This window comes from Triticum dicoccoides, chromosome 5A (assembly GCF_002162155.2).
Source record: "Triticum dicoccoides isolate Atlit2015 ecotype Zavitan chromosome 5A, WEW_v2.0, whole genome shotgun sequence".
Lineage (NCBI taxonomy): Eukaryota > Viridiplantae > Streptophyta > Magnoliopsida > Poales > Poaceae > Triticum > Triticum dicoccoides.
In genome coordinates, this window is record NC_041388.1 from 567,848,095 (window position 1) to 567,859,985 (window position 11,891).

General features: G+C 51.5%; 1 protein-coding gene across 1 annotated transcript; it reads left to right on the forward strand.

Annotated features, from left to right (window-relative positions):
• Positions 1–4,361: 4,361 nt before the first annotated feature.
• On the forward strand, positions 4,362–8,863 carry LOC119297900 (BTB/POZ domain-containing protein At4g01160-like). The gene is made up of 5 exons (XM_037575505.1): positions 4,362–4,595; positions 6,897–7,015; positions 7,094–7,157; positions 7,580–7,856; positions 7,968–8,863. The coding sequence occupies exons 1-5, from the start codon at positions 4,424–4,426 to the stop codon at positions 8,569–8,571; spliced, it is 1,236 nt and encodes a 411-aa protein (XP_037431402.1). The 5' UTR covers positions 4,362–4,423; the 3' UTR covers positions 8,572–8,863.
• Positions 8,864–11,891: the final 3,028 nt, after the last annotated feature.

Sequence of the window (11,891 nt, forward strand, 5' to 3'; positions counted from 1 at the left end):
TAGGGCTGCCGGCGAGCGCGACCGGCAGTACATCAACGCGGATGTATGCAGACGCTATTGGGAGACGAGGACACCGGTCCCGTGGAGCGACGTCCACCTCCCCAACAACTGGCACCTCTCCGCCGAAAGGGTCCCGATCCCGCCGGTCCTGACGAGTGGTCGTGCGCGCCGCCAGGAGATCGAGCGCCGCCGCTGCCTCCTCCCCGACGACCTCTACTGCGACGATAGGTATGCCCCGACTCTGTGCTCTGGGACACCTGGCTAAGGGACGAGCACGACGTGCGGCACGCCTCTTTCTTCGCCGGCACGTCGTAGGGGCCGTGACGGCCACGCCGGGAGGTGCGCGGGCGTACGTGGGTGCGCGGCCTCACGCCCACGCCATCGCCTCCCCCATCTCCATCGCCACCTCCACCTCCTCGCATGACAGCGGAGGAGGAGGCCCGGCTCATGCAACGTGTCATGGAGGACTCCATGAACATGCACGATGAGCGCCAATGGACGGGCCTCGAGGAGACGATGGCCCTCTCTACGGCCGGCGACGTCGCGATCCCCGAGCTGGAGATGGCGAGGGTGGATGAGGTGATGGAGGAGGAGCCGGTGGCCGCGTTCCACCTGGGCCTAGTGGGCCAGCACTGGAGCTGGTCATGCACGACTCCGGAGATGGCCGACACCATGGGGGGCATGAACTGGTGCCCCACGCCGCCACGGTCACCGGAGTGGGACGCGTCGCCACTGCAGGAGGTGGTGCAGGCACCTCCCGCCTTCCAGCCCGCCCCATCTACCACGGACCGCCGGCCCACCTCTAGATGCCGCCGGACTACATCGACCTCGTCAGCGATGACGACGACACAGACGGCCAGTGAAGACAGCCACGACCACGGCATCGGCGGGCAGGGCAGGGCAGGAGTGCGCGGGCGGCCAGAAGACGGCGTTTTTATGTTAATTATGGCAATGTAAACCGTGGAACTGGGCCGTTTTGTGGCCATTATCTTCAATTATGTTTTATGTTTTTATGCTTTATTTACTTTTTCGGCATTTTATTTTAGTTTTTATGTTTTTTTAATCATGTCCACTCCAGACATGATTTGGGATGCGGCCGCGTGCTAGGCGCATCCACGACCCAACGGACAGAAGCAGACATGGGCGAACCCATTGCCGCCGCAAACGGACAATATCCGGTCAAACCGGACGTCCATTTCGGGTCGTGCGATGGAGTTGGTCTTAGGAGGACAGTGGTATCTGCAACCCATCAAAGTTCAAGTCTTAGCGGTCATATTTTTCCGAATTTATTTCAGAATTTTCGGCATGCGTATTTGTTACGTCCCTCTTGCTCGATCTACTCAATTCATGGCGATACAGGGGAATTCAGGGTTAGGGTTCTTGAGAGGAGAAGGGGATCAAGAGGGAGAGGTTGCAGGAGGTGGGAGGATAGGGGAAAGACAAGGGGAAGCGATCCACTCATTCCCACCGTGCCCTAACACCTCGGGCTCACTCCTACTTATCAATCACCCACCAAGCTCCTAGGTGGCCGGGTCGAACAGCCTATTGGGCTTCTTGGTCCTCTTGGGCCGGGCCTCCTGGTGGCCTGTAGTAGTAGGGGCCGTGACATCCCCCCGGTCTTCAAAAACGGCTTGTCCCCAAGCCACAGCACCTGGAAAACGACTCATCTCAGGCTGCTGTTTCTGCTTGTTATCCACAGCTTGGAGATGCACCAGTTGATGCACATCATTACAACTCATCATGAAGTGCAGTTGATCCGTAGTCACAGGATAGCACTCTTTGGTGTGAGGTTGTATGCCACTCAACGTGATCTTCTTCCCATGGTGGTTGAAAGCCATTCTCTTGTCTCCCCAGTGCACGTCCATAGGACTGTGTTGCTCTAACCAGTCCATTCCAATGATCATGTCATAGCACCCCAATGGCAGAACCTTGAGGTCAGAAGTAAACTTGTGCCCTTGTACTGACCACCCACATTGCGTGATAGCATGGTCGCTGAGAAGCTGACCTCCGTCTGCTATTTTCACCTTCAGAACATTGGAGATCTTGCGCACTCCTTTCAAACGGCCAGCCAGGTCAGAACTAACAAAACTGTGCGAACTTCCCGAGTCGACAAGCATCAACACCTGCTGATTCTGAATCTTGCCTTGCAACCGCAGAGTCTGAGGTGCGACTGAGCCTTGCACTGCTGCCCTGGATATGGTGTGACATTCACTTGTAGTATCTGAGTGTTCCTCACCTGTCGAGCCACTGGACAAACCCAACACATCAAACATTTCCTGCACAACGTGGAGTTGCACTGCTGCTGCACACTTGTGCTCTCGACTCCACCTCTCTCCACACATGTAACAGAGGCCTCTGGCTCGACGATAGGCACGCAGGGTTGTCAGTCAATCTTCCACAGAACTGCCCCCCTTTAGCCCATCAGCGGCTCCTCCCCGACGTTCATCTGTCGGCACGGCGACCGCAGGAGGTGGACGTCCCGGAGGTGCTGGCAACGGCATGGCCCCTTTGAGATGGGAGCGGCTGCTCATGCCGTTCCCCGCGGTGCTCTCCGAGCGTCTTGGCTCCCGTCGTTTGGAACTCTCCAGCGCCTCTTCCTGTAAATAAGCCAACGAAACAGCAGTATCGAGGTCTTTTGGATTATGAACCAAAACAACAACGCGGATCTCGTCGCGCAAACCATCCACAAATCGTGAGGGAAAAGGGCAGGATCCCAAGTAGTGCTGTGGGCTAACAAGGAATGCATTATCTCAGTGAATTTAGTGGTGTAATCGGTCACGGAATCAGTTTGTTTCAAGTGAAACAACTGACGCAGCAGCACCGTGAACTCATTCCTCTCAAACTGCTCACAGACAGTGGTGCAAAAGTGTTCCCACTCCATGTGACGCAAATCGAAATCGCTGTTTTCGAGCCACACCATAGCGGCCCTAGTGAAATGCATCATGGCGGTGTCCACCCAAAGCACCGGATCTAAGCGGAAAACACGGAAGTATGACTCACAATTTCGTTTCCAACTACGAGGTCGTTCCCTCCAGAATTGAGGGAAATCCATCTTAGGCCTCGGAATGACAGAGCTGTGGTGACGATAAGGGCTCCGAGATCGTGGAGGCAGAGGACTGCCAGATCTGGACATGCCCCTCAAAGGCGACAGCCCAGGTGCTCGGGAGCGATGATCGACTGAAAATTGACCCGCCGTGGAAAGGAAATTCGGAGATGGTGCCATACCCGTGACCGGAGGCGGGGCTAGAGTGGTGACCACTCTAGAGCCGACCCCCCGGTGAGCTTGGTCGACGCGGTGGCCTTCTGGCCCTTGGAGGCTGCTGCTGGCTTGGTTTTGTGGCGCGCCTCCGGGTCGATGGAAGATGGGAGGCAGATCCCCCGGTTTGAGCCCGAGCATAGGGTTCCGCGCGATGACGTCCAGCTCTTGCGCACCCCGCCCAACTCCTGCTGCACATCGGAGAGTGATTTCTCCAACGTGGGCTTCCAGGCGGCCAGGTCAGCCACCACCGGCTGGATCTCCGAGATGAGGGTGGTCGTCGCCGCCACCGCCTTCTAGATGGCCTCATTCTGATCCTGGATGGCCTTGAGCGCCGCCGCCATCTCCTCCACTCTCTGCTCCATCTCACCCGCCTGTCGCTGCTGGCGCGTGGTGAACGTCGGCTTCTTCAAGTAATCCGGTAGCTCTGATACCATATGTTACGTCCCTCTTGCTCGATCTACTCAATTCATGGCGATACAGGGGGATTCGGGGCTAGGGTTCTTGAGAGGAGAAGGGGATCGAGAGGGAGAGGTTACAGGAGGTGGGTGGATAGGGGAAAGACAAGGGGAAGCGATCCATCATTCCCACCGTACCCTAACACCTCGGGCTCACTCCTACTTATCGATCACCCACCAAGCTCCCAGGTGGCCGGGTCGAACAGCCTGTTGGGCTTCTTGGTCCTCTTAGGCCGGGCCTCCTGGTGGCCTGTAGTAGTAGGGGCCGTGACAGTATTTAATTGAAGAAGACTTTTTCGTGGACTACGAGATGTTTAAAGTGGCGTCGTCAATCTTAAAATGATACGCCAGATACTCGTAGAAATAGAGTGTACTACGTGTGCATGGGTCCATATAGGTGGGTGGGTGTATTAACGAACGTTTCTGTCTGGTGTCAAAAAGACGTGCGAGTCACGACGACGGGCAGCGAGGGAGGTGGAAGGTGGTGACGTCTCACGACGACGGGCAGCGAGGGAGGTGGAAGGTGGTGACGTCGCACGTGGACGGCATGCACTTCCGTCGGCTGTTACTAGTAGTAGTAGGAGTGTATATCCCCACAGGCCACAGCACTCCCAGCAACCAGCTGCCTCCGTCCGTTCCCTTTTCTTCCTCCCCCTACGCCGCAACTCCTGCAGGGTTCCAGCCAGCGAGCGTGCACGCGAGAAGACTGATGTCGACGGGAGCGGGAGCGGGAGCGGAGCCGGAGACGGACGACGGCTACGAGTCCGTCTTCAACGTGGAGGCCTTCTCCGACAGGGAGCTGCGGGTAGAGGTTGTCGGCCGCGACGACGACGCGCCCGGTCCCGGCGCCAGCCGCAAGCGCCGCCGCGAGGAGGACAAAGGTGCGTGCATCCAGGCCTCGGCTGGTGCGTCGGTGGTGCCGTTGACATTTTTATAGTCTTCTATCTAATTTTATGTACTACCTTTTCTCCGGGTGTTAGTTTATTTCTTTGTAACGTACATCCTCCATCCCAAATTACTAACATCCATATTTAGACAAATCTAAAATTAAATAATTTGCTATGAAGGGTTGTGATTCTTCATTAGCTAGTACCCCCTCTGTTTCTCAATATAAGTCTTTTTTACAGATTTTAATATGAACTATATAGTACATAACAAAATGAGTGAATCTACACTCTAAAATACATCTATATACATCCGTATGTAGTTGATATTGAAATCTCCAAAAAGACTTGTATTTAGGCATGAAGGGAGTAATAAATTTGTCTGTACTTGCTTTAGAGCATCTCCAACAGGCGCGGCAAAACGCGCGCCCGCGCGGTAAAAGCAGTTTTTTCCGCGCGCCAGTTGGTTCCGCGCGCTCCAGCGGTGGCGGAAAGTTACCGCGCGCGGGAGAAAACGGCACGCGGCGCGGTAGATTTGGCGTGCCGCTTCACGCGTGCCTATAAAGTCCCGTGCTTCGCCACGCGCACAGAACAGCCACGCGCCCTCCTCCTCGCAGCCTCGCCGCTTTCTGCGTCACCACCGCGCCACCATGCCGCCGCGCCGCCGGGGTGCTTCGGGCTTTCGCGGCGTCCGCGAGCGCCCCAACGGCTGGTACTCCGCCGAGATACGGGCCGGCGACGTCCGGCTCGGCCTCGGGACATTCCGGAGCGCGCGAGAGGCGGCCCGCGCGTACGACGCAGCGGCGTGGCGCTTGGAGAGGCCCCGGTCGAAGATGAATTTCCGGGACGTCTTCACGCGCGAGGAGGCGCAATGCGTCGCCCCTCCGCCGCGTCTCATCACGGACATGGACCGTGCCGACCACTCTCGGCGACATCACCGTCTCCTCGTCACCGAGGAAGACGAGCGAGCCATGGCGGAGTGGCGCCGTCGCCACCCAGAGGACGTCAACGCCGAGCGTGCCTACTGGGCGGAGAGGACGGCAAGGCGCCGCTCGGAGCGGGCGGACCGACGTCAGCGGAAGGCAGTGGCGAACGAGCAGTGCGACATCGTCTTCGCATGTGGGAGATCGTTCTTCACCTCGTACGATGAACGTTGGGACGACATATGGCTCTCAGCCTCGGACGACGCCAACGAGAATGATGATGGTGATGGTAGCGATTTGGAGTAGTTTTCTATCTATGTATGCCGTAGTAGTTTCTATCTATCTATCTACGCCGTAGTAGTATCTATCTATCTATGTATGTCGAACTATCTATCTATATATGCCGTAGTAGTTGCACCGATGTAAAATATCTTTGTATCGTTTTTTTATCTATGTAATTTTAATTTAAAAAATATTGTAGAATGAGCGTGCGCTGCATTTTACCGCGCCTGCTGGAGCTGCGCGCGCGCGGCTTTTCAGCGCGGCTGCTTGAGCAAACGCTGCGCGCCGCGTCAAACCAGGCGATGAGCGCGCGTCAAATCCGTTTTTACTGCGCGGCGCGTTGGGCGCCTGTTGGAGATGCTCTTAAGGCAATTAATTTAGGTTTAGGTTCTTCATATTTGTGGATAATTTAGGTTTAGGCATATCTGATGAATGGATATCAGATTTATCCTAACGAAGCAAGCAACAAACTTATAGAAAAGGTTCTTTTATATTTGTCTACATAGTATCTAGCACTAACGTCATCCTCCTTTTCTTAAAAAAATCTAGCACTAACGTCCTTTCCAGGACTTGACGGAGGAAGTATGTGACTAGAAGTAGACATTTCGCTTTGCCTGTAGGTTTACTTGTTCTGTTGGTTGTTTTTGGCGTGTGGCTTTTTTCGTAATTTGTAGGAGACTGGGAGGTGACCATGGTGTGAGATCCATTGAAGACGCATATAAATTGTTGAAGAGCCCATGACCTGAAGCATCAGAAGATTCAGTTCACTCGATCTTTTTTCTTCAGAAAGTTCTATTTAGCGTTTTTCCACAAAGGTTGAAGAGAAAGGAACCGAGGCAGCACATGAGCAGGCTGTCTGGGCTAGAACTCACGGGAGAAATAAATACTGGCTTGACGGATATTCTTACCTGCAAATATTTTTTTTGAGAAAATCTTACCTGCAAATAACTTGTCTAGTAATTCTGCTCACATCGAGAAACATGATGTTCCACATATTTTTACCAGCAAAAAGCTTGTCTAGTAATTCTGTATGTGCCTTATTCTCCTAGTGTTGCATGTTACTCTATATTTATCCAACCTTGGTATTTTGCAGGTGATGATGGAGAAGATATTGACTCATCTCGTACTGTGACGAGTACACCGGTTTTGCGAGTTGAGACTATTTATGTCAGCTCGGCGATTCTTGCTGCAAAAAGTAGTTTCTTTTACAAGGTAATTCTGACGATCTACTGAAATGCATTTGTTCTATAATCTGTCCCTCATCTTTCTGATAAGTTTCATGCTCCTTAGCTTTTCTCAAATGGCATGAAAGAATCTGGCCAGAGGCAGGCAACAGTCAGAATTGCTGATTCAGGTAATGGTGTACCGTACTATTATTTGCCTTTTTATAACTGCTGTAAATAGTTTGCCATTGTGATTTTATTATTGATGTATGCACCTTTTGAAGAAAAAATGTGAAAATTATAGAGGGGCCTGTTTAGAGTTAATTTGATGATTAATTGCCTATTGTCATTTCATCTACAGACTTTGCCTCCCAGGTTTCACAATTGATCATTACACTTGAGAAAGCATTTTTGCGTAAAACATTTTTTATTCCTTTTCTTTTCTACTCCCTCCGTAAACTAATATAAGAGTGTTTAGATCACTATTTTAGTAATCTAAACGCTCTTATATTACTTTAGAGAGAGGGTACTTCTTTATTTATTGTTATTACTGTTTGAGATTTATTGCACTGTTTCATCAATCCTTATGCCTCCTTGCTTTCATTTTCAACAGAGGAGAAAGCCTTCATGGAGCTGTTACGCTTTATGTATAGTGGAAAGTTGACAACAACTGAGCCCACTCCTCTGGTTGATATATTGATGGCTGCTGACAAATTTGAGGTCGTTTCCTGCATGAAGCGTTGCGTTCAGCTTCTCATGGTCCTGCCTATGACTCCAGAATCTGCATTGATGTGCCTTGATCTCCCATGTTCCATTTCAATGGTAGCAGACCTGACAGACGCAGCCAAGAAATTCCTTGCCGAAAGGTACACGGAATTCCTGTCAACAGAGTAAGTGATCCCATATTCCCATTGGATTGAGATACCTACTCTCATTTTCCCATTATTAGGAAGCATGCGGACATTGTTGTCACAAAGTCACATGTTTTTGCTGCACTGCAGGTTCCAAGATGAACTTATGAGGATGCCTCCTGCTGGGATTGAGGCCATCTTATCAAGGAATGACTTCGGGGTTGCTTCTGAGGTAGCTGTCTATGACTTCGTCCTCAGGTGGGCCTGTTCACCTTGCTCAAATTTTGAAGAAAGAAGGAACATCTCGAGTTCTCGGTTACTTCCACTAGTGCGTCTTCGTATGACCAATGCTGCTTTTTATTCTTGCCGCACTCTTAACTGGGCTGTGAAGCGTGAGCAGTGCCGCTCTCTGCGTAAACTGAAAACAATACTCAGTCAGCCATTCAGCTGGGAAGAGCATGTCTTCTCCCTCTCGGCATGCTGGCTTGGTCATGTTGGTCTCAATATAGAGATGGTACGAAACAAAGGGCCAGCAAGGACAGTACATTTTGAGTTTGAGGCAAAGAGAAAGCCGTTATTGCAGTTTGTGACCTGTTACACGGGCACCTTAACCAAGGACTGTCGGGGGGTTATTGCATCCATGGGACGCCTTGGCATTCCTTGGCCGGGGTTCGTTGCTGACGACAGCCCCTTCTTCATCGACGACATGCTCCATCTGCGAGTTAAGCTCAAGATAATGCAGGGGCCCAAGTGATGCCTGCGTCAACTGCTAGCTTGATGGGCCTCGCTCGAGTCCCTTTTTGCTCTTTGTGAGCGAGGAGGAAACATGAAGAAACCTGAACTTGATGCTGGGGACTTCACCATCTCACATACTCTTGCCAGTATCGAATCTGTTATGTCTGCATGTGTGTGCTCTGCTATACACCGAAGGTGCTCACCAGTTAATGCTCTCTTTGTTGTAAGTTGCTAATATATGTGTGGCTAAGGAGCTGACTGATTTGATGCAGTGGTATCCTTAGAATTTATATTATGTGATAATCTGTTGATGGTGGACATTTTAGAAGATATACTGCCTAGCAGTCAATAATTTTGGTTAACACCGCTCCCTGGAGTTGGAACGTTGGCAAGTAGATGATACATGATACGCTCCGCGTTGCTGTGGCAATTTTGTTAAAAAAAGCATGATTAGGTGCTACATAAACAACTAAAACTAATGAAAAGAAAACATAAGAGTATTATCGATTTACACTTCAAAAATATTTAAAAACATATGAAGCATATGAAATGTATAAAAGAGGGGCCGCAGTGAGAGACAAACAGGACTAGACTCCTTCGGCTCTCGCGACCGCGTCGCCCCCGCAGGCGACCTGTTGTGCCTCCGCCCCCCCTTCCCCAGAGGCCCTCCTCCACCCCCTTCCGTTCCCCCTCCCACCGTCGCCGGCGTGCACGGCCGGGCCTGTCCCGGGTGGCGCCGGAGGCCCCTGCTTTTCCCCTCCCGGAGGCACTCCTGCGCGGGGCGACGCGTCTCCTGGTGGTGCGCTCAGGCAGCGGGGGTCCGGTGGGGCATCCTAGCGCGGACAAGGGAGGTCGGCTGCTCGGCGGCATAGGCTGGCGGCGCCCGCTCGGCTCAGATTTGGGCCCCATTTGGGCCTGGGCGGGCCGGCAGATCCTGTGTTGACGTCGAAGCCCCCTAGAGGTGGATATGGCGAGTAGGGAGTATGGGTGCGATGTTGCCGCTTACTACAGCGCGAGGAAGGAGGCTTTGCGGGCCTGAATTGGGTCGGGCCAGGGCCGGGAGGCCTGGTGTGCCTTTGCTGCCATGTCCAGTCGGCTACCACGATGGCACCGGAGGCAGTGACCTCCCGCGTGACGGCGGTGGAGGTAGTTCCCTCCTGCGCGGCCTCGGTGTTGCCGTCCCTGATTCCTTGCGATCCCAAATTTTGTCTTCTAGGCCTCATGATGGTGACCTCAGTGAGACGGCGAGGGTGGTGTCAAGACTGTGGTGGCGCATGTTGGTGGGCTTCAGGTTGGATGGAAGACTATAGACCGGGTGGGTAGTGGTATTTTGGGGTTGGGTCGGAGAAATCCCTGTCGGCTCGCTTGGCACCGACACGGTGCCGCCGTTCCTTCCTGAGGGGCGTCAGATGTACCCATTCCCCTTGTTCCTCCGCGTGCCGGGGAAACCCTGGGACATGTCCGGACAACAGTGTGTCATCGTCCCGTTCCATCTTGAAGGTGTTGCTTGGTATGCGGCGGTCCATAGCACTCGGAGAGTGGTGGGTCGAATCCGGAGGGTGCAGTGGTGGTGAGTCATCCGCGTTTCATCGAGCTGTCGTTGTTGGCATTAGTTTCTTGTTTCTTTCTTTTCTCTTTCCTTTTAGGCTTGATGTGTTGTTTTCCCCAGCGGATGTTGTGTGTGGTTGCTATATTAATATAGAGGGGCTAAGCCTGTTTCGAGGAAACGTATAAAAAGAAAATATTATATTCAGTTGAAAGAGTGTCTTTTCCCAAAAAAAAATGAGTAAATGATCAATTATATAGGTGTGCTCATCTACCGAGTAAATGAGAACACGTAATTTAGTGCAAAAAATTAACTGATGACATACATGCACGAACTCGTGATGTGGCATGACAATGTTGTTGCATGGACAACAAATGCAGAAATGTAATTTATAACTTACATGCATGGCTTGCTAAAGTGGCATGGTTGCATAGCTAGAAAAAAATAGGTACTGGATTTAGTGCAGGTCCCAACTCACTAGTAGAAAATAGGGCTTTGGTCCAGGCCGGGTCAGCCCATTAGTCCCGGTTCAGTCCAGAACCGGGACCAATGGGGACATTGGTCCCGGTTCGTGAGCCCAGGGGGCCGGCCGGGCCACGTGGGCCATTGGTCCCGGTTCATCTGGACCTTTTGATTCCGATTGGTGGGATGAACCGGGACCAATGGGCCTCGCTCCTGGCCCACCACCATTGGTCCCGGTTGGTGGCTTGAACCGGGACCAAAGGCTCCCCTTTAGTCCCGGTTCATATCACCAACCGGGACCAATGAGGTGCCTATATATACCCCTCGCTCGCGAGCAGAGCACCTCAGTGCTCTGTTTTTCTCTGGCCGAGGGGGAGAGGGCTTCGTGGTGCTCTAGCTCACCTCTTATGCACACAAGGTGTTCGATGGAATGCCCGAGCCATACTACTTAAGCTTTCTCCTTTCCAAGCTCGACCTCCAAGCTCCATTTTCTATAATATTTGTCTAGGTTTAGCGGTCCGTCACGCCCCGTCCCCGTCTTCACCGCCATCGATCACCCGCGCCGAGCTCATCGCCGGCACCACCATGGTGAACCTCTTGTTCTTATCTTCTTTCTGAAAGGAAAAATATTCTTACTTCTATGTTTACATAGATACTTGTATTATTTTCTTACTTTTATTATTGCATCTTATATAGTGCGATGGTTTTGGTATCCGCCCCCGTCGGCCCCCGTCCTGTCTATGATTCGGATGTGGTATATATATTATCATTATAACTATTGGTTCATTTATTGTTTATGAAAATTATGCCGACCAACGTGACATAAATTTTATTTATGTAGGATGTATGTGAATCGCAAATGCCAACCGACCCTATTGTCGAGAGGTTAAATTTAGTTGAAGAAGAAAACAAATTGTTGAAGGAAAAAATAAAAAAAATTGAGGAGGAGAAGATGATATTGGAGTTGCATGTTGCGGATGTCGTCGATGATCACAAGATCAAGATGGATGCAATGCGCTTGAAGATTAGAAAGATTAGAAAATATGCCATTCATACCGAGGCTTGGTATCATTATGCCGTTGGATCAATTGTTACCTTGGTTGCGATTATGATCGTATTTATTTTTGCATTGAAATGTTTTACATAGTTTCAATGTATGGTTTAATTAATTAGATGCTCTGGAGAGCTATATGTTGTTAGATGAGAACTATGTATGCACTTTGGTTTTAATGTGATGATGAACTTCTATTAGTTTGGACACTTAATTACATATAATGCACGCAGATGAACCGGCAATGGATGTATGGTGACAGACACACCTGCGAGTACAT